Source organism: Somniosus microcephalus, chromosome 9 (assembly GCF_052327205.1).
Source record: "Somniosus microcephalus isolate GS21.2 chromosome 9, FLI_Smic_1.0, whole genome shotgun sequence".
NCBI classification, from domain to species: domain Eukaryota; kingdom Metazoa; phylum Chordata; class Chondrichthyes; order Squaliformes; family Somniosidae; genus Somniosus; species Somniosus microcephalus.
In genome coordinates this window covers 51,677,989-51,700,290 of record NC_140995.1, presented here as the reverse complement: position 1 = coordinate 51,700,290, position 22,302 = coordinate 51,677,989, and the positions used below count along the sequence as shown (strand labels likewise).

The following is a 22,302-nucleotide window of genomic DNA, read 5'->3' as shown; positions in this document are numbered from 1 at the left end:
TTATCCCCTCTTTCAAGATTCCTTCTAACTCTTGACCCACAACAGATGTTGGGTTCACTGTCTGTAGTTTCCTGGATCACCCCATACCATTTTTTAAAGATTAATGTTCTGTTAGTTTCCAATCCTTGGCCCTACACCTGTTTCTAATGATTCCCTAAAGATAGTGGCAAGGATATACTTGACATTTGCTACCCAATTCTTTAAATATCCTCGTATGAAGTCCATCTGATTTTTGTGCCTTATGTGCCTTTATATTCCTCAGCCTGTCAGTGACTGAAAACTAAATCAAAGTGAGCCTCAAATGCCACAGCCTATATATTTAAAATAAAAACCGACACACAAGATTACTATTTTAAGATTGCCATCTCATCTTGAGTATCAGAAAGCTTTCAAACACTCAGCAGCTTCTGGGTGTCTCGTACTCACTGTATTTTGTAAATGGTTTTAGTACTGTTGGTTCTTTTATGTAAAAAGAAATTTGAATACTTGTGCCATATATTTCACTAAGATAGTCCTCCACTTTTGCTTTAACTTTTTTCTCCCCTGCATTTCTTCTGAAGGTATTGGTAATTTTTCATTTGTGACCATGGGTCAGGACTTTATCTGGGCTATTCACCATGAAATCACGAAAGCCAAAACCAAACTTCTCCAGAGAGGCGGCGCTAGCTAAGCAGATGTCACTGGATAGCAATCGAGCAGAAACCCTAACTGCTTTATCTTTGTTTTCCCTCTTTCCCACCAGGGATGTCGAGGCTAACTGTAGGGTCCCACAGCTGAAGCCAGCTTCTTCAGACTAGAAATGGAAACCAAGACTTTCTTAGTCTATTTTGGATGCTACTATTTGAAAACTTACTGCTTAGTCCACCCTGATTCCAGCAAAATTGACATTAAATAACAGTAACTGATATTGTCAAAAACTATTTAAATTGAACATCTAAATTGTCCCATACAAGTGAAGATTCTGATTTAAGATTCGGAGGCAGTTACATGTATTTTGTTTTTAAGAAGTAGCATACTTGCACAGAAAGCGAAGTGCTCCTCTGTACATTTATAGCACCTCTCGCCCACACCCACCCTACAGCTCACCACCTTGTTGCAGCATATAACTGAAGTGTGTTTGTAAGGGTCTGTGGGATGGTACGTGGGATTGAGAGTTTTCTATTCCATGACTCTTTCGATGGGGCATGCAACTAAAGAGGCATTTGTGTTCCTGGAAGGCTCACGCACTATTCAGAGTTACCAGTTTCAGACTTTGGCTTTGTAAATGCTCAGATTATTGGCTCTTCAGGAAGCATTGAGTTCTCCTCACTACTTGCTGCTGAAGTCTGTGTTTCTTTTGTCTTTAGGGCCAGTGTTTTGATGTGAAAAATGATAGTGTTTTTCTGTTTAGTCATATGTCCATTGCTATAGTGTTTGCCTTTGTTGCTCCTGCATATTCCCAAGGAACATGACTCATTTTTTAATGAATACTTTCCAAACTTCAGATTATTGAAGACAATCATAAACCCACACTGGAATTCCACTCGCAAGTAATTGGTTTACGTTAACTGTTGCATAGATATATTTTCCAATGGAATTTCACTTATTAGAGGTACACTCAATCAAATGTTTTGTGAATGTCTCAGTTAAGTCAATGAATCTGAATTTGCAAACATTAAGTAGCATATTCATAACAACACTGTTTTGTTTTGCTGCAGTTTAATTGTATGTAACCATAGTTAGAAATTATTTATTTTTATAAACACAGAATCCACCTTCTATCTTTTCCTTCCTCCTCAGGTTTTCCCATTGGATTATATCCTAATTGCTATCATTACAATGTACTTAGTCTTCACTTCCATGGCAGGGATCCGAAACATGGGCATCTGGTTTTTCTGGATAAGGGTACAGTATTTTCTTTTTTTGTCTGTCTGTGTGTGTGTGTGTGTGTGTGTTGTGTGTGGGGTGGGAGAAAGGGAGGGAAGGATAAAGAGAACAAGCTAAGACCATACCAGTAAATTTCAATGGTAAACAATAACTGATCTTACTATACTGTCACAATTTATGTCCACGGAGCACTGTAAAATCCAGTGTATGAGGCATGCCTCTTATGTTCTCTCAGTACAATTAGCTAACTTGTAGCATTTTTGACAAACTGGTCATTGTAAAACAGTGGAGCATTGTTAACAACACTGGGATTCATAATTTTAGATTTTATGGCCTGCTTGGGCAGCGAAGGAGAAGCATTTGCTCATGATTACATCTCCCTACGGTAACTTCAGATTGCTTCACCTACTTCATAATGGTCACCACTTCTTCACCAAATCTTTGCTTAAGTTGGAAATGCTCTTAATAAATAAAACTGGAAGGAAGTTGAAGGAAAGAAAGATTTGGTGAAATTAAGTAAAGTTATTTTTTAAATTGTGGGATAGTTGTTCAGGTTAATGTTATAGTATTAAACTTATTCAAAGTTTAAGTAGCTTTATTACTGTACTCGGCCTCCACCTTATAGTGCATAAGCTAAAACTTTGTAAGAAACCAGCCCAGCGAGCCTGGAATGCCATCCTGGCATTTTATGGTTAGACGAATATTATGAATTCTTCACTTTTTGCATTTTGCTCCATGCGCAGTTTTATGTAAGAATTGCATTTGATGTGTTCTTTTGGTTCAGCCATTTTTATATTTAAGTGCACAGAGTATGCGCTTATAAAATGTTTGTTGTGCAGGATAATGTTGAAGAATTCAGTATTACTGGTGGCAATGAGCGTTTAACATCTAAATAACATAAGTAAATATGATGGTTTTAATCTCTCTTCGTTTCTCGCCTGTTGCAAATAGTTGTACAAGATTAGACCAGGCCGAACACGTCCCCAAGCTCTTCTTTTTCTTTGTATGATTCTACTGCTGATGGTTCTGCATACGAGTTATATGATCTACAGCCTTGCACCCCAGTACGTTATGTATGGAAGTCAAAAGTACCAAGAGCATGTAAGTGTTGTCTGATTATATATTCATTCTTTCCCCAAGTCAGCCGTTCATTCTTTTTGTTGTTCCACTTGGACTTGGTCTGTCTTTATGACATCCATCAGACCACAAGATAAATGTAGTTGAGGGGGACCATTCACCTTATTTCAACTCATCCATCCAAGGAGGAAAAGAACTTGCAGTCCCCCGTCACGGTATCTAATTGAATGAATCTGAGGTTTTGGCCGCCGCTGCCCTATCCTAAAATAATTCCCAGTGTTGATCACTCGGAGTGAAGTTCTCCCTCACATAAGTTCTTAGTTGGTCTTTCACCAACTTTAGCACATGCCCTGTTGTTCTGATATCTTGGCTTACCTTACAGTAATTCTCAGTGTTGAGATGCAATGCAATTTTGTTTTTACAACCTAATATTGCAATCCATAGTTGACTGTTAACAATTACATTACAAAAAGTGCACACTTCAGCAGAGCAAGACTTAATGAATAATTTTAAAAGCAGTTAAATGTAAAATTCATTTGCAGCAGAAATATATTGGATCGCTACAACTATATTTCTGTATAGTTGTAACTGTGTATATAGAGACTTTAAAATGCTGAAATAAAAGCAGAGAATGATGAAAGCGCACAGCAGGTCAATCAGCATCTGAAATGAGGGTCAACATTCTTGGTGAATCCTTTCATTAAAACTGGCCTGGGCGTGCTGGAGAAGCTCCTTTTTAGGAGTGACCAAAACAATCTGGGAAGGGAGGAATCACTAAAAGCAAAAAAAAACCTGCAGATGTTGGACCAAAAACAGAAATTGCTGTGTATTTACGTGGAAGAATAACTGTCTTTTTAGTTTTGGACAGTTATATAAGGAGGCTGGTCTAACCTGACATGCCAGTTCTGATTTAACCTCATCAACCAAAGCATTAACTGGTTAGCTTCTTCTTTCATTTCCTTGTTTTCTAATTTTATAACTTGGTATACTTCTGTACAACTTGTTTTTAATGAATGTTGTTCATTAGTCTCTTTGAAGTGTACAGATTAATACATCCCTTGCTAATTATATAGTAATGCAGATTGGAAAAATCAATGTATAGCTAATAAACAAATGATGGTTTACAAAGATGCAAGGATTTGGGTTATTATTGATGAGTCAAAGCGTTTCCAGTCAATGTGAATGAGTTATCATGTTCTAGGTTGCATCTTGGGGATACTTATTATGTTTGAGGTTATCCTAATTTTGTATAGATTATTGTAAACACCGCATTTGGATTATTGAAGTCTATAATACAGTGGCAGGCGCCCAGTGCGATTCAGCATATTGAGTGACTATTTACTGGGAAATCAGGCACACCAGTCTGCAAGACACCAAATGTGCATCAGTGTGTGTGGCGCGAGCCCAGAGCGGACTGGGAAGCCTGTGCCCAAATTGTGCACTAGGCTAATTAGGCTCAGTTCTATGAGTTAGATGGCTATAATGCAGCTTTGAGCACCTCAGTCATAGAGTCATAACAGCACAGAAGGAGGCCATTCGGCCCATCGAGTCTGTGCCGGCTCTCTGTAGAACAATCCAGCCAGTCCCATTCCCCCGCTCTATCCCCATAGCCCTGCAACTTTATTTCCCTCAAGTGCCTATCCAGTCTCCACTTGAAAACATTGAGGGCTAGATTTTCGTGGAGCCGTCAGGCGGGGTTTCAGGCGTGTGGGGGGGTAAAATCCCGAATTTGGGGGTCCCGACACCATCCCGCCCAAAACCCCGCCCCACGTAAGTTTCAGGGGCGGCGGGTACCCGCCCCACACTGGGACCCGCCGAAACCAAGCGGGAAGGGATTAGTGCCAATTAACTGCCTGTTAACAGGTAGTTAACAGGCAGTTTTTAGCCTAATCCCTATTTTGAGGGGTTTCGTGTGGGTTTCCCGACGGCTCCAAACCACGCCAGGTGTAGAGCAGGCGGGCCGTCGGGTTGAAGGAGTTGGAGGGGTCGCGATGTCTGTGCTCAGGTGAGTGATGGGTGCATGAGTGTAAAGGTAAGTGTGTAAAGAACTTTTACTTACCTGTACTTACCTTCACAGCCTTTCTTCCTGTAGCCGTCGGGAGCCCATCGCTCACCCGGAACTTAAAGCTGAATGGCTGCGATCTGTCAAAAGTGACAGCCTTCAGCTTTGAGTGCCGGTAAGAGTTCTAACTGAGCCTGTGCAGAATGACTCATGGTAGAACTCAGACTGTCAGTGTTTCACAGCTTCAAACAGCTGTGAAACGCTGATATTTCATCTGTCAAAAACTCTTGACAGATGAAATTGCAGTCTGTGACGTCGCCTGTTGCCGGGTGGCCCTTAATTGGCCTGCTGAGCCCGCTGGGTGGGCTCAACAAGGTCAATCAAGGGAAGATCGCGCGGATTGGCCAGACGTCGAAGTAGGCGGGTCAACAACCCGAAAGGGGAAGTCCCGCCTTCTTCGGGAAAATCTACCCGAGTGTCCATTTCCATCACTTGCGTTGGCAGCGAGTTCCAGGTCCTCACCAATCGCTGTGTAAAAAAGTTTTTCCTCACGTCCCCCCTGTATCTCTTGCCCAAAACCTTAAATCTGTGTCCCCTAGTCCTTGTACCATCAACTAGTGGGAACAGCTTTTCCCCGTCTAGCCTATCCAAACCCGTCATAATCTTGTACACCTCTATCAAATCACCCCTCAACCTCATTTGCTCTAATGAAAACAAATCCAGCTTCTCCAACCTGTCCTTGTAGCTAAGATCCCCCATCCCCGGAACCATTCTGGTAAATCTCCTCTGCACCCTCTCAAGGGCCTTCACATCCTTCCTAAAGTGTGGTGACCAGAACTGGACGCAATACTCCAGTTGTGGTCTAACCAGCGCTTTATAAAGGTTCAGCATAACTTCTCTACTTTTGTACTCAATACCTCTATTTATGAAACCCAAGATCCCATATGCTTTGCTAACCACTCTCAATATGTCCTGCCACCTTCAGGAACATATGCACATTAACTCCCAGGTCCCTCTGTCTCTGCACACTCTTTAAAACTGTGCCATTAAGTGGATATTGCCTCTCCCTGTCCCTTCTGCCAAAATGCATTACCTCACACTTCCCTGTATTAAATTCCATCTGCCACTTGTCTGCCCATTCTGCTAGCCTTTCTATGTCCTGTTGCAGTCGATTGGTATCATCCTCACTTTGCCACCCCGCCATGTTTGCTGTCATCGGCAAATTTAGAACTTCTACTTTGTATTCCAATATCGAGGTCATAGCAATGGCCCCAGCACTGACCCTTGGGGAACACCACTGTCTACCATCCCCCGTTCTTGGCCCGCAGTGGGGCAGGGCCTTGGGTGCTTGGGCCGTAGATGGTCTTGACTGCGCTAAAGAATCCACGCACGTCATGGCACATAATGGTCCACCAGCACCCTTTCACTGGCCACTGGCACTTCTACAGTGCAGGCAAGGCACTCCCAGCATATCATGAGCGACACATCCAAAGTAGTGGTAAATTATGCAAAAGGAGTGTCACCTTTTCCATCAATGCCAGTCCATTTGTACATTGGTGCTCACTCAAGCCAAGTTATTGGCTATGCTGTGTACGAATTTAAGCAGCCTGGCTTCAAAAAGACGTTGACCTGTTGGAGAGATTTCAGAGAAGGCTTGGAGTCCTAAATTGTGAAGAGAGATTATCTTAACTGAATTTATTTTCAGTAATGAAGGTTGGAGTTAGGTCCAAGATCTTCAAAATGCTGAGAACCACAGATAATGTAGATGTAAAGCATATTTAAATTGGACTGAGCATGCATAACTGATGTTTAAAATTAACAAGCCTCAGGTGAAAGTAAATAAATTCATGCCACATTGCCACACTCACCCCTGTGGACATGGGCATTCTACCAGCAAAAGCAATTAACACCTCAGTTAATTCCTTGAAAAAGAGTTTTTGGTTATAAATCGGACTGTAGATTATAGGGAAAAGTATAAATGTAGATGTTTGTACTGTGCAGAACCTGCTGCTGGAAACCTCAAACACCTGGATTTGCTTGAATGATTAAAGTGCTTAGAATCTATTTAGAATTTTACAGCACAGAAGGCCCGTTGTGCCTGTGCTGGCTCTGTGAAAGAGCTGTCCAATTTAGTCCCACACCCCAGCTTTTCCCCCATAACCCTGCAAATTAGATCTCTTCAAGTTCATGTCCAGTTGCCTTTTGAAAGTCCCTACGGAATCGGCTGCCACCGCCCTTTCAGGGAATGTGTTCCAGATCTCAGCAATCCTCTCTGTGAAGAAATTTATCCTCATAGCTCCTCTAGTTCTTTTGCCATTTATTTTAAATCTATGACCTCTGATTACTGACCCATTTGCCAGAGGAAACAGTTTCTCTCTACTTGCTGAACCAAAACCACTCATAATTTTGAACACCACTATTAGACCTCCCCTTAACCTTCTCTGCTCTAAGGAGAACAATCCCAGCTTCTCCAATCTCTCGACATAACTGAACTTCTTCATCCCTGGTATCATCCAGGTAAACCTCTGTACCCGCCAGTACTTCCGTCGGTTTGTTCCCTCACACACTCTCTCTCTCTCTCTGGAGCCAACAGGAGGTAAGCTGTACACAGATTTCTGTATCTGAAGGAAGGGTTAAAAGGAATAAAAGTTGTTCCAAAGAAAGGATTGGATCCTCTAACTGATTTTACTTTAGGAGCATAGATTTGGCTTGAATCAAGAACCAAGTCGGTATCAATCATAGGCCTGACAACCATTTGTCAGCACAGGATAGTGAGCAAGATACCAAGAAACAAAAGCAAAATACCGCGGATGCTGGAAATCTGAAATAAAAACGGAAAATGCTGGAAATACTCAGCAGATCAGGCAGCATCTGTGGAGAGAGAAACAGAGTTAACGTTTCAGGTCGATGATCTTTCGCAGAACAGTTCAGCAGGCTGTCCGACTGTAGAAGAGGTCACAGGCCTGAACCTGTCCTCACTGGATTCTTACAAACGTGCGTGCTCTCCAACACAGGTCACCGGACAGCGATTAGGGCCAAGACCCCCCCCCCCCCCCCCAATCCAAACTGATTTACCCCCCTTCCGTTAGCCCATAGATACTGAGGACCATTCCCAAACCACTGCACTCGCCGAGATCAGCAAACTCAAGAGATTAGGGATCAAACGCAGGACCATGCCGGCCTATTATGAGCTCAGTAACGCACCACTGAAACGCTCTGTAGCTTTTAGAATTTAATTCACAGCGCAATAAAATCAGAATGGAAAGAAGCAGGCTTCTACGCATCAAAACCAAAACACTAGCCAGAAAGAACATGGGGACTGATATTCTACCGTTTGCTTGAATGCTTTTACAGGTTAATGAGAAAGTCTGCAAAACTTTCCCTCGGGATGCTAAATGGGGTAGAATATGGGCCATATGGTCAGTGGTTGAAGCAGGGGCGATGGCCCCAATGACTTTCCCTCTTTCATACTTGTTGTTAACTGGAGGAGACCAGGAACATGATCCCTTTAAGAGTTCAATGCCATGTTCAAATTGCATGATTGGCATATGGTCTTTTTCCAGAGAGAAATGTTGTGCACAAGACCTTTTTGTGACTTAGCACAATTTATTTTCTTTCTCCTCCCCTGTCCCATAACAGTATATTGTTCGCAAGGGACCCAGGAAGATGTCTCCATTCGCTGTTTAAATTCGGTCATGCTAACTTGTATTTTAAGTATTGTGGTGATTATTCTTGTTTTATAAGAAGCATTGTAATTGGTTGCCTGTTTTCCTGCCTTGAGATATATGCTGTAAACTTATTGGTTAGTTGATTCCATGTGACCTGTGGTGGCCATCTTAAATTCAGTTTTCTACAGTTTGGTTGAGACTGGGTGCTCAACATGTACTTGCTGGTTTTTTAAGGTTAATAAAGCCTAGCTTTTGAAAGGCAATCTACTCTTTATTTCAAGTATTACCTACAAATATTTGCAAAGTTTCTGTAAAGTTTGTAAAAGATTTTGTGAAATTTATTTTTGGTTTAGAACAAGCTTTTTTTTAAACTCATCAGTGTAGACTCTGCTTGGAAGTGAGATTTAGATGATCAAGTAGCCATATCTGAAGTTCATTTTCAGGCAACACCTCTAACACTTTTAAACAGATTGCATGTTTACAATATTTGCTCTTGTTTTCAAACTTTGGGTTTCTGAAGTGCAAGGTACACTATTATTTGTGATTCTCAAACTTCTTGATTGGGCCACTCACTAATATTGACACACTCCTGCTCCAACTTCCGAAAGACAGTGTCAGCTAACCAGAGGTGAACAGTGCTGCCGTTTGAGAAAATGTTTTATTGATATACAGCAACACAAATATATAACTTTTTTGAAAACATATGGGCCGGGGCATTCTCCAAATCCATGTCTACAATTGTCTCTGGCTCATTTGTCACAGGAGATTGGAGTGCTGATTTTCATTTTCTTCTTGCCTCCAAATGCTTCCCGTCATTTTATCATTTTATTTTGAGAGGCTAGACATTATGGCCTAGAAATTCAGTTGGTTGCGCCAGCCGTTAGCGCCTTAGGAGGAGTAGATGTTGGGCGCTAGGCGGCTAGCGCCCGGGCGCAGCGCGATCTGCGCCTCGCCCCAACTTCACTAGAGATTTAGCGGCGGCGCAAAGTTTTTGCGCGCGCTCAGCTGCGCGCGCAGATCATGACGTCATTTCCTCGTGCAACGCCCTTTGTACGCCCCCAACCGGAACTTCAGTGGCGACGCCCCATTGTGCGCCTGGCGCCCCTAGCGACTGTTAGAGTGGAACGGTGCTCAGCCGATGCGGGGCGCGGGGGGCGCAAATTAAAGGGCACTCCTCCTGCACTATAAAAGGCTGCCATTTCGCAGCACTCCTTCTTGAGAAACGGATCTTTGGAGAGAGACCAAGGTAGATAGCTTTCTGCTTTGGCCCAACACTCGGACAGGTACTTCTGGCTTCAGGCCACAGCTTTCCACTAGTCTTTGCCTTCATTGACATCTCATTATTTGCCAGCATATTATGGGGGCTGCAATGGGTGTCAACGCTGGCTTTCTCAATTACATCCAAAGGGCTCACAGACGCCGTGAGAGAGTGGCAGCCCTGGCTAGACGGAGAGGGGGCAACAGGCGTCGGGAAAGGAGGCCTTACCCACCCAGGCTATACCGCCAGCAGTTCTCCTATCTCAACATGTCTGACGAGCAGTGTGTTCGGAGGCTGCGATTCAGAAGGGACGTGGTCACAGAGATCTGCCAGCTGCTTGGCGGTGATCTGCAGCCACAGCTGAGGAGCAGGACGTCTCTGTCGGTGGAAGTGAAGGTGACGGTGGCTCTCAACTTCTATGCCACCGGCTCCTTCCAATCCGCTACTGGGGACATTGCCAACATCTCCCAGTTCGCCGTGCATTGCTGCATCCGCCAGGTGACCAATGCCCTTTTCAAAAGGAGACGTCAGTTCATCTCCTTCTCCATGGCCCTTGCCAAGCAGCAACAGCGTGCAATGGGCTTTGCAGCATTCGCGGGCTTCCCCATGGTGCAGGGCGCCATTGACTGCACGCATGTGGCTTTGCGGGCACCTCTGGAGAATGCCGAGGATTACCGCAACCGGAAGGGCTACCATTCGCTGAACGCCCAGCTGGTGTGTGACCACAGGCAGCTCATCCTAGCTGTCAATGCCCGCTTTCCAGGCAGCAGCCACGATGCCTTCATCCTGCGCCAGACTTCTGTGGCAGACATGTTCCAGGCACAGCCTCACCCACGAGGATGGCTTATCGGGGACAAAGGCTATCCTTTGTGTACCTGGTTGATGACCCCGCTCCGTGCACCCAGCACCCCTGCTGAAGAGGGATAAAACAAGAGCCATCAAGCGACCAGGAACATCATCGAACAAGCAATCGGCGTCCTGAAGCAACGGTTCCGCTGTCTGGATCGTTCCGGTGGAGCCCTACAGTATTCGCCGGAGCGAGTCTCCCATTTCGTGGTCGTTTGCTGCATGCTGCACAACCTGGCTATCCGCAGGACTCAGGCACTGCCACCAGAGATTGGAGGACCACCTCAGGAGGAGGAGCAGGAGGAGGAGGAGGAGGACCAGCACAGGAGGGAGGCACAAAGTGCAAGGGCCGCCCGTCGCCGGCTTATTGAACGTCGGTTCTAGGCCCCCTCTCAGGGAATGGCTTGTGCCAATGTCAGCAGATGAATGTAGCCGCTCCACAAGCCCTCAGCCGAGCAGGGCAACCAGGACTTAACAAAAAAACCATGCACACTGCAATTTAACAACAATAATTTATTGCAAACCTCTGCCCTTCCCACATTACATCCTCATGTGGAGAAGCCCCCTCCAAAAACACAAAACTACCAGTCTCGGCCTTACAAAAAGAAAGAAAGACACCAGTCTCGGCCTTACAAAAAGAAAGAAAGACACCAGTCTCGGCCTTACAAAAAGAAAGAAAGACACCAGTCTCGGCCTTACAACAAGCACCAGGCATTTGTGCATACCTCTACTTTTTGCCCTGCGAGGGCGATGCCTTGCGCATCCTTGCCTGACCCCTGCCCGCCCTGCAGCTCCTCCTCAATGGGAGCCCAGTGGCTGCAGCAAGGCTGGGGGAAGGCTGCTGAGGGGCAGATGGCGAGACGGCAGATGCCCTTGGGGGTCGGCCTGCACCAGCTCTGGCCTTGGAGTGGCCGGCTGCTGACTGCTCCAACTCTGGCTGGGCGGCAGCAATCTGTCCAGCGGCTCGTGGCAGCTGCAATGGCGGAGTGGCAGTGTCGGCTGCAGGAATGGTGGCAACCTGGCAGATCGCAGGTGGTCGCCTGTGACATTGGCACTCGCACGGGCCAGCACTGCAGCATGCGCAGCAAACAGCTGAAGAACAGACTGCTGGGCTGCTGCTGCACGGCGAGTGCCCTGGCGATGCCTGGCTGATCCAGCGAGGGTGGCAGCAGTTAGTGCCCGTGTGGCCCTGGTCTGTGTCCGCATGACACCAGCCAGTGAATGGACGGCACGACTGAGCACTTGGCTAGAAGCCGACTGTGCTGCCGCGAAGTCCTGCAGACTCCTGGCCTGTGCTGCACTGAATTGTTGCAGACTCCTGGCCTGTGCTGCTCCGAATTGCTGCACACTCCTTGACAGAGACTCTATGGAGTCAGGCATCCTTGCCACTGCAGCCATGAGCTCAGTGTGCCTGCGCTCAGCCTGGACGGCCATTTCCTCTAGGAGGCGCACCTCCTCTGCGCTCACCGTCGCAGGACTGGAGGCCGCACTCACCCTCTGGGGAGAAGTCCGCCAAGCTTCCCCACCCCTCCCGCGTTGCTGCAGGCCGCTGGGCCCCGGAGCTTCACTCTCCTCCGACCCTTCCCCCCCCCCCGGCTCCCCTCCAGGGAAGACGTGTCCCCTACATCGCCATGGGCTGGCGCGGCTGAGGGTGGCACTGATGGGCCGGCTTCCTCTTCCTCCTCCTCGTATTCCGAAGCGCTGACAGTGGCAGCTTGAGGGCCCGCCTCCTCACCTGGCGATTCACCATCTGAAAGCAGGAAGGCACAAGAGTAGCTTTAGAGTGAGGACAGGGCGGCAGCGAGGGAGGCATGAGTGCTGCCATTCACCGCATTGGTCGGACAGTGGCAAAGGATGCTGATCTCATGCGCAAGTGGAACGAGAGAGGTCCAAAAGGTGATGCCCAGATACCATTGGTGCCCAGAACAGGGTCGGCATCTCCACTGGCGACGGGGCCAATCAGCCGGCCTGCCATAATGCGCTCCACACGCTGGTCGAGGTCGGAGAGCTCTTTGAGGTCAGGACGGCCTCCCCCGGTCTCAGTTCGGTTGTGCGCCACCTTGGCCTGCAAGAGAAAGGACGGCCTCGAAGTACAGTGTGTAGCCCTGATCTTGTCTGCAATGCCTCCCATGGTCGAAGAGCTTGTACAGTGTGTAGCCCTGATCTTGTCTGCAATGCCTCCCATGGTCGAAGAGCTTGTACAGTGTGTAAAGTGCTGAATGTGCAAGTGATTTTCATGCCAGTCCCATAGCTGCTGGATGAGGGCTGGCCATTAGGGCTTTCAGGTCCCTTTGCCCATAAAGTGAGGTGCACATGCAAGGATGAGGAGGACACTGGAAAGGGTACTCACCCTGACAACCCGAGTGAGGTCATTGAACTTCTTCCGGCATTGCACAGGAGTCCTGGCAACCACGCTGTTGGAAGACACCCTGTTGGAGACCTCCCTCCAGGCTTTCCGGTAGGCGCTGGGCAGCGGCCTCTTGCCACCTTTCTGGGAACAGAACATGGCGCCTGCGCTCCACTCCGCCAACCAGCAGCCTCAGGTCACCGTCGCTGAAGCGCTGCGCTCTCTCCCTGGCCTTCTCCATAGCCCTGGGCGTTGTGCAGGTGAAGCTGAAGTGGTCAGGCCTAGGTTGAGGGCTGCAGTGTGCAGGGCGTGGCAGGCAAACAAATCAACCCTCCCCCTTTAAGAGCTGACCGGCGCCAGAGTGTCTGCCGTCAATCAAGAACTCGCCGCACCGGCGCTGCGCCCGGCCTCGGGGGTATCGCTCAGCACCGCCGGCTTAGCGCCTAAAGATAGTCATGCATCGCCTGTTTTAGCGCAGCAGCAACCTCTTGGGGCGATGCGACTGAATATCGGCGAAGGGGGCGCGACTTTGCGCCGGGCGCAAACTTTAGCGGCCGCCCGACTTTAGCGCCCCAAAAGTGGCTATACTGAATTTCTAGGCCTATATGTAATGAGAGCTAAGAATGTATGTCTGTCATGATAATCATGGTAATCCCACCACAATACAATGTTTGGGTAGTTGCGTTTCTCCAAGTTCTTCGGCTGATTGTGAACTATGAAGTAACATTAAAGTTCATTCAACTTGTTACATTGTGGACAATGTGCCTGAACCCTCACAAAGCATTTTAATTTGGATCTGATCGCTCATGGCAGCAAGCACTTTGACACTGGTGCTCCACACTGACCTAATTATTAAGTTGTTGAGTTTCCCACCTCCTAAATACTATGCTTTTTCAATTGAAGAATCAAGGTGAAACAGAGTGCAGGACACCACAGAGTTGACATGAGTTTGGTGATGCCAAACTTGCCTATAGACTTGGTAAAGAGTTTGAATTTTAAGGTCCAGCAGAAGAATAACATTGAATAGATTTTTTTTTTTAATTTGTTTATGGGATGTGGGTGTCGCTGGCAAGGCCAGCATTTATTGCCCATCCCTAATTGCCCTTGAGAAGGTGGTGGTGAGCTGCCGCCTTGAACTGCTGCAGTCCGTTTGGTGAAGGAACTCCCACAGTGCTGTTAGGTAGGGAGTTCCAGGATTTTGACCCAGCGACGATGAAGGATCGGCAATATACATCTAAGTCAGGATGGTGTGTGACTTGGAGGGGAACATGCAGGTAGTGGCCTGCTGCCCTTGTCCTTCTAGGTGGAAGAGGTCGTGGGTTTGGGAGGTGCTGCTGAAGAAGGCTTGGCGAGTTGCTGCACTGCATCTTGTAGATGGTACACACTGCAGCCACGGTACGCCGGTGGTGGAGGGAGTGAATGTTTAAGGTGGTGGATGGGGGTGCCAATCAAGCGGGCTGCTTTGTCCTGGATGGTGTCGAGCTTCTTGAGTGTTGTTGGAGCTGCACTCATCCAGGCAAGTGGAGAGTATTCCATCACACTCCTTACTTGCGCCTTGTAGATGGTAGAAAGGCTTTGGGGAGTCAGGAGGTGAGACACTCACCACAGAATACCTAGCATCTGACCTACTCTTGTTGCCACAGTATTTATGTGGCTGGGCCAGTTAAGTTTCTGGTCAATGGTGACCCCCCCCCCAGGATGTTGATGGTGGGTAATGCCATTTAATGTCGAGGGGCGGTGGTTAGACTCTCGCTTGTTGGAGATAGTCATTGCCTGGCACTTGTGTGGCGCGAATGTTACCTGCCACTTATCAGCCCAAGCCTGAACGTCGTCCAGGTCTTGTTGTATGTGGGCATGAACTGCTTCATTATCTGAGGAGTTGTGAATGGCACTGAACACTGTGCAGTCATCAGCGAACATCCCCACTTCTGACCTTATGTTGGAGGGAAGGTCACTGACGAAGCAGCTGAAGATGGTTGGGCCTAGGACACTGCCCTGAGGAACTCCTGCAGCGATATCCTGGGGCTGTGATGACTGACCTTCAGTCACCACAACCACCATCTTTTGTGCTAGGTATGACTACCCCTGATCCCATTGACTTCAGTTTTACTAGGGCTCCTTGATGCCACACTCGGTCAAATGCTGCCTTGATGTCAAGGGCAGTCACTCTCACTCACCTCTGGAATTCAGCTCTTTTGTCCATGTTTGGACCAAGGCTGTAATGAGGTTGGGAGCTGAGTGGTCTTGGCGGAACCCAAACTGGGCATCAGTGAGCAGGTTATTGGTGTACAGCGAATCTTGGGAATGCAGGAAAGAGAAAACTTTTAGGACATCGTCCTGCTTTGGCAGAACCCGTATGCAATGGCTAACCAAATGAAGAATGTCATATTTGTCATAGTTTTCCTCTTTAACTATTTGTTTAAGTTTTTAAACTTAAAAATAGCACTTGAAATAAGGAAGAAACATTTTCCATCGTTATTTGTTACAAGCACAGCAATAGTACATACTCCAAGTCTAGAATGAATGCACATTATTGATGGGATCAGTGTAATGTATAAAGGACTGCTGTACTATATTTGGTTTGATATTTTCAGTTTTCACACATTTAACCTTGCCTCAAGACAAGGTTATTCTGTACTTGTAGCTTTGTTGAGCTTGTGGCCTTGGGGATGGGGCTGATATTAAGAGTAAAGTGCCTGCCTCCCAACCAGATGGTGTTTGAGTCCCAGAGCTGCTAGTAACACAATTGGTCTGTTGTAGTTGGAATTTTATTAATTCTAGGTCAGGCTGCTCTATGGGAAAGTGGATTATAATGTCGGGGTGATTTAACTGCGGTGGGGGGAAAAATTGGCCTAATTTTGTTAGCTCTGCTCTAAATGCACCAACTCATTTCTCAGTTGTAACAAGCGTTCCATGAATGGAAGTGGTGAAGAAGTTCCAGGAAAATAGATCAGCTAGCAGTGTCTCAGCCAGAGACCTTTTCAGAGGCACTATAAATATAGTTGCACATTAGGAAGAATGGTATTAAGTGAAAATGTGTTCTACAAACTTTTTTGGTAGATGCTTGCTTTGTTCAATAGTTAATAATAGTCTCAGCAGCTGGGAAGTTATTGCTGAACTTTTGTGCTTCTTAGATATGTAAAATCTGTGGGTTGTTTCTGCAGTGGACATGCAGTTAGGAAAGACGAGTCCTTCTCGCTGTCCCCCGTCCCCCCCCCCCCCCCCCCCGCACAATTTTTTTTTGGGTGCGCTTTCCATTCAAAGTTTCACGAATGTGTGAAATTTCACATTTGAAAAGCCAGTCCCATGCTGTGCGGGACCAGCAGACAGCTGCACAGCCACGCAGCTTAGAGGAAAGGTTGGTCCTTCTATCTATCCCCTCACTATGTACATTCATTACATTCTTTCTTGTTTTCACCCACCCATATACATCCAATACAGGTGTCCTTGCAAGTATAGCTTGGGTCATCAGATTGAGTATTGCAATATACAGATACTGTTTTCAGGCAGCTAGCTATAGCACTGCTGCAGGCATAGACTCAATCCCACTCATTTGATCTCCTGAGGAAAAGTTCTTCAGAGTCTTCACCCTCCCACTCCATTGGCCAAAATGTAAATTGTGTAAAACTCCAGAATATTCCAACTTTGCATAATAATCCAACACCTGTTGCCTGCCTCAGCGACATTCTCAAGATCTGTACACCTCAGGAACCAGCCTGTTCCCACACAGCATTTGATTATCTTTGTAATTTTCTTGTCATCTTCAGTCCTTTTCCGAACCAGATAGTCATTCAAATCATTCCTCAAAGGTGTCAACAAAATGTTAACTTTTTTTCTGAAAATCTCTTCTGTATACCCATGGCCTGATTTTTTGTGTGGGTGGGGGAGAGGAGGGAGGAGGGAAATTCCTTCTAATCTGGAGCCTTGCCTGAGACTCATTTAATTTTGTACTTGCATCCTCTACCTCTGTCACTCCAAATTAAATGATCTGCTTGTACATCGATTGTTTTTTGTACTGCTCTTGTGGCTGATGTTTCCTCCCGTGGGACAGAGACCATTTTTTCCTGTGTATTTACACTCCCGCACCTAAAATAGTACTCTTTGAATCGGTGGCTGTGACCTATTATTTGAGGTTCCTTAATGATAATGGAATTTTAAACAAATTATAAACTCTAATTCAAATCCCACCCTAACAAAAAGCCTGTTTTATATTCATAAAAGATGATATGGACTTGCTACCTTTTGGTGGATTTTGTTTTAAACCCAAATTGTGAACATGAACTACTCTTCTCCACCCTCCATCAAAAGACAGGCAGCTCTTGTAACATAAATTTGTACAATAAGTAATGGAACGGATTCTATTACACAGAGAAGATATTAAATGTACTGTTAATTCAATTAAATTGCAAAGAAATATTGGGCTGGATTTTCCTTGCGGAGGCGGGATGGCAGCGGGAGAGCTGGTTGGCGGTTTCCGGACCTGTTCCCGTCTGCAGCCGCTCTGTCAAAAAGATTTTCTGTAGATTGGCCTTGTTAAGCCCGCCCTGCGAGGTTCCTGGCCAATTAACAGGAAGCGGGTCTGATGGTGACTTCATTTGATGACTCGTCATCAGCCGGTTTCCTTAAAGGGACCTCGGCCACGTTGATTTTGACAGTTGTGCTGTCAGTGTTCTACAGCATTGAGGTGCTGCAAACACTGCCGAGCACTGCACAAAATTGCACGTCTGCACCCAGGCTCACGCATAAGCATATGGAGGGAGTCACAGTATGCAGGGCGATTCTCTTCCCTTCCCATGGGCGGAAGAGACCTCCCCAAGACACCAAAACAGCCTGGTTGCACATTGTACAGGAGGACACAAGCAGGGATGTCATCAGGAGTGCTTGGCTGCAGTGGCGCAAACCTTTCAATGATCTCAGTAGATCACAAAAGGTTACTGCAATGACACACTCAATCTCATCCTGCTGTGCAACTCATCGCATCCCCATCACTCTGCCTTCCATACCCTACTCCTGCACATCCATACTTACACCAACTTACCTTGCACCTCCACCCAACCCTCTCTATCTGCTTTATCACTTCCCCATCTCACTAGCCACCCTTCACACTCACCCTCATTCTACTGCAAACATACCAACTAACAACATACAAGGGTAGGCACTTGAGAGGTTTAGCCAATGTTCATGTGAAGTTTCTGGTAATGTGTTGTCATACAGTGAAATCTATATATTCAACACTTCACCTTATTGGACAGATCTGTGCATACCTTGAGAAGTGTCTTATTGAGTGGCAGTGAATATTGAGATGTAAATCCCCGCCCCCCTGCTATAGCGATGAGTGTGAATGGAATGGCTTGGACATTATAGGGATGCTTTACGGTGCTGGTGTGGGATGGTGTCAACCCAGCGAATCATGTGGCAGCCAGGGTGTATAGCGTCAAGTGAAGTAAATCTGGCCATGGTGATGCCATCGCTGGCCTCCCGGGCAGCAGTGCTGTCGGGCTGATGCCCTGTGTCCTGTGCAGCATCAGGTGATGGCGGAGAAGGTTGGTGATGTTGGTATTGGGGCTGATTGTGGAAGGATTCAGAGGACCAAGGTGTGATTTTTTTTTCCAAGGGCACCGATGCTGCTGGAATAGATGGCAGCTGCAGGTGAGATGACAGAAGCGATCTGTCAATGGTGAGAGAGGTTGTTCCAATGAGATGGCACTGGATATAAAGTTGGCTCTAAACATATGCAAGATAAAGAAATCTCTATGGCCTAGAAATTCAGTATCGCCACGTTTGGGGCGCTACAGTCGAGCGTGTGCTAAATTTAGCGCCTGGCGCAACTTGGCGCCACCCTCAGCGAAATTGAGTTGCATCGCCCCAAGAGGTTGTTGCTGCGCTAAAGCAGTCGGTGCACGACTATCCTAAGGCGCTAAGCCGGCGAGCCGAGGCGCTACCACCGAGGGCGGGTGCAATGCAGGTGCGGCCAGTTAGCGATTGCAGGCAGACACGCTGACGCCAATCACCTCTTAAAGGGGGAGGGTCGATTTGGCTTGCAACCACGCCCTGCACATTAGAGCCCTAATTCTAGGCCTGGACAGACCTACTGCGACATCGTTACGCCTACGACCATGGAGAGGGTGAGGGAGCAAGCGCAGCGCTTCAGTGAGTGGGCCCTGAAGGTTCTGGTTGGCGCAGTGGAGCGCAGGCGACCTATCCTCTTTCCTGACAGTGGCAGGAGGCCGCTGCCCAACGAATATCGAAAAGCTTGGAGGGAGGTGGCACACAGAGTGACCTCCAGCAGCATGGTTCCTAGGACCCCAACGCAATGCAGGAAGAAGTTCAACGACCTCACTCGGGTTGTCAGGGTGAGTACCCTTTCCAGTTTCCTCTTCATCCCTGCATGTGCACCTCACTTTATGGCCAAAGGGTCCTGAAAGCCCCAATGCCCAGCCCTCATCCAACACCTATGGGCCTCTCATGAAACTCACATGCACATTCACCACTTTACACACTGTCAGGACTATTCCACCATGGGAGGCAGTGCAGCCAAGATCAGGGCTTGACACTGTACTCGGAGCCCATCCTTTCTCTTGCAGGGCAAGCTGGCCCATAACAGGAGGCAGCAGCAACGGACCGGGGGAGGCCGTCCTGAACTTAAAGACCTCTGATCTGGAGCAGCGAGTGGAACGGATAATGGCAGGCCGGCTGATTGGCCCTGTCGCCACTGGAGATGCTGACCCCGTCCTGGACAGCGATGATAAGGTCATCGCATTTTTGACCCCTCTCTTTCCACTTGTGCCTCACACCAGCATCCTTTGCCACTATCGAACCAATGCAGTGCATGGCAGCACTCATGCCTCCCTCGCTGCTGCCCTGTCCTCACACTAAAGCAACTCTTGTACCTCCCTGCTTTCAGATGCTGATCCACCAGGTGAGGAGGCGGGCCCTCAAGCTGCTGCTGTGAGTGAATCGGAAGGCGAGGAAGAGGAAGCCGGAACATCAGTGCCACCCTCAGCCGAGGCAGCCCATGGCCATGATGGGGACACGTCTTCCCTGGAGGGGCGCAGGGGGGAAGGGCCTGAGGAGGGTGAAGCTCCGGGGCCCAGCGGGCTGCAGCAACGCGGGGTGGGTAGGGAAGCTCGGCAGCCTTCTCCCCGGAGGGAGAGTGTGGCCTCCAGCCCTGCTACAGTGAGCGCAGAGGAGGTGCGGCTGCTTGCTGAAATGGGCGCCCAGGCTGAGCGCAGGTACACTGAGCTCATGGCTGCAGTGGCAAGGATGCCTGACTCCATAGAGTCACTGGCAAGGAGTGTACAGGAATTCGGGACAGCACAGGCAAGGAGTCTGCAGGACTTCGGTGCAGCACAGGCGGCTTCCAGCCAAGTGTTTAGTCGTGCCATGCAGTCACTGGTTGGTCTGATGCAGACACAGATCAGGGCCACACGAGCACTAACTGCTGCCACCCTTGCTGGATCGGCCAGGATTTGCCGGGGCCCTCGCCGCAGCAGGCCAGCAGTCTGTGCTTCAGCAGATTGCTGCACATGCTTCAGTGCTGCCCCATGCGAGTGCCAGTGTCTCGGCCGACCAGGGAGTGCCTGTGCTCTGTCAGGTTGGCAGCATTCCTGCTGCCAACACTGTCACTCCTCCACTGCAGCTGCCACCACCCGTAGGACAGACTGCTGCCGCCCAAGCAGAGTTGGAGCAGTCAGCAGCCGGCCCCTCCAGGCCCAGAGCTGGTCCAGGCCGTCCCCCAAGGGCATCTGCCGACTCACTATCTGACCCTCAGCATCCTTCCCCCAGCCTTGCTGCAGCCACTGGGGTCCAATTGCAGAGGAGCTGCACGGTGGGAAGTGGCCAATGTCAGAAGCGAGGCAGATCACCCTCGCAGGCCAAAAAGTAGGAGGTGTGGCAAAATGTTTTTTTTTGTGAAGGCTGAGGATCATGGTCATTTTTGTTTAACTCTTTTGTTCATTGCCTCCAGGTTGTGAGAGCCAGTTATGTGTCTGACTTTTTTGGGGGTTTCTCTGTATTTGTTTGTCATGCGGGAAGGGCACAGAGTTTGTTAAATAAATAATTGTCTTTATTCAGATTGTGCATGTTTGCACTTTGAACTATTTGTTGCCTTGACTGGCTCAGGGTTTGCGGAGCAGGTCCATTCATGTTCTTTCAATGGCACAAGCCATTCCCTGAGAGGGGGCCTAAATCGACTTGCAATAAGCCACTGACGGACGGCCCTTGCACTTTGTGCCTCCCTCCCGTCTTGGTGCTCCTCCTCCTCTGGTGGTCCTCCAATGTCTGCTGGCAGTGGCTGAGTCCTGAGGATAGCCAGGTTGTGCAGCATGCAGCACACTACAACGAAATGGGAGACTCGCTTAGGCGAATACTGAAGGGCTCCCCCGGAATGGTCCAGACAGCGGAACCGTTGCTTTAGCACGCCGATTGTGTGCACAATGATGTTCCTGGTCGCTTGATGGCTGTCATTGTATCGCTCTTCAGCAGGGGTGCTGGGTGCACGGAGCGGGGTCATCAGCCAGGTGCACAAAGGATAGCCCTTGTCCCCGAGAAGCCAGCCTCCTGGGTGAGCCGGGGCTTCGAAAATGTCTGCCACAGAAGTCTGGCGCAGGATGAAGGCGTCGTGGCTGCTGCCTGGAAAGCGGGCATTGACAGCTAGTATCAGCTGCCTGTGGTCACACACCAACTGCACGTTCAACGAATGGAATCCCTTCCGGTTGCGGTAATCCTCGGCATTCTCTAGAGGCGCCCGCAAAGCCACATGCGTGCAGTCAATGGCGCCCTGGACCATGGGGAGGCCCGCTATTCTTGCAAATCCCATTGCGCGCTCCTGCTGCTTGTCCAGGGTCATGGGGTAGGATATGTACTGACGTCTCCTTTTGAAGAGGGCATTCGTGACCTGGCGGATGCAGCAATGCACCGCGAACTGGGAGACATTGGCAATGTCCCCAGTAGCGGATTGGAAGGAGCCGGTGGCATAGAAGTTCAGAGCCACTGTCGCCTTCACTGCCACCGACAGAGACGTCCTGCTTCTCAGCTGAGGCTGCAGATCGCTCCGAAGCAGGTGGCAGATCTCAGTTACCACCTCCCTTCTGAATCGAAGCCTCCAAATGCACTGCTCCTCAGACATGTTGAGGTAGGAGAAGTGCTGGCGGTATACCCTGGGAGGGTAAGGCCTCCTGTGCCGACGCCTATTGGCCCTCCTCCGTCTGGCCATGATTGCCACTCTCGGCGTCTCTGA

At 48.3% G+C, this 22,302-nt stretch overlaps 1 protein-coding gene across 3 annotated transcripts in view; it reads left to right on the top strand.

Moving 5' to 3' along the window:
• Nucleotides 1-22,302, top strand: part of lmbrd1 (LMBR1 domain containing 1) — a 351,792-nt gene that overhangs the window by 293,870 nt on the left and 35,620 nt on the right. For all 3 annotated transcript variants that reach the window (XR_015079486.1, XM_085996567.1, XM_085996566.1), the window contains exons 12-13: nt 1,780-1,884; nt 2,818-2,967. Coding sequence is in view for 2 of the 3 variants with exons in the window: in XM_085996567.1 (XP_085852693.1) it covers nt 1,780-1,884; nt 2,818-2,967 (255 nt within the window). In the remaining variant the exon portion in view is untranslated. The remainder of the gene's footprint in view (nt 1-1,779; nt 1,885-2,817; nt 2,968-22,302) is intronic.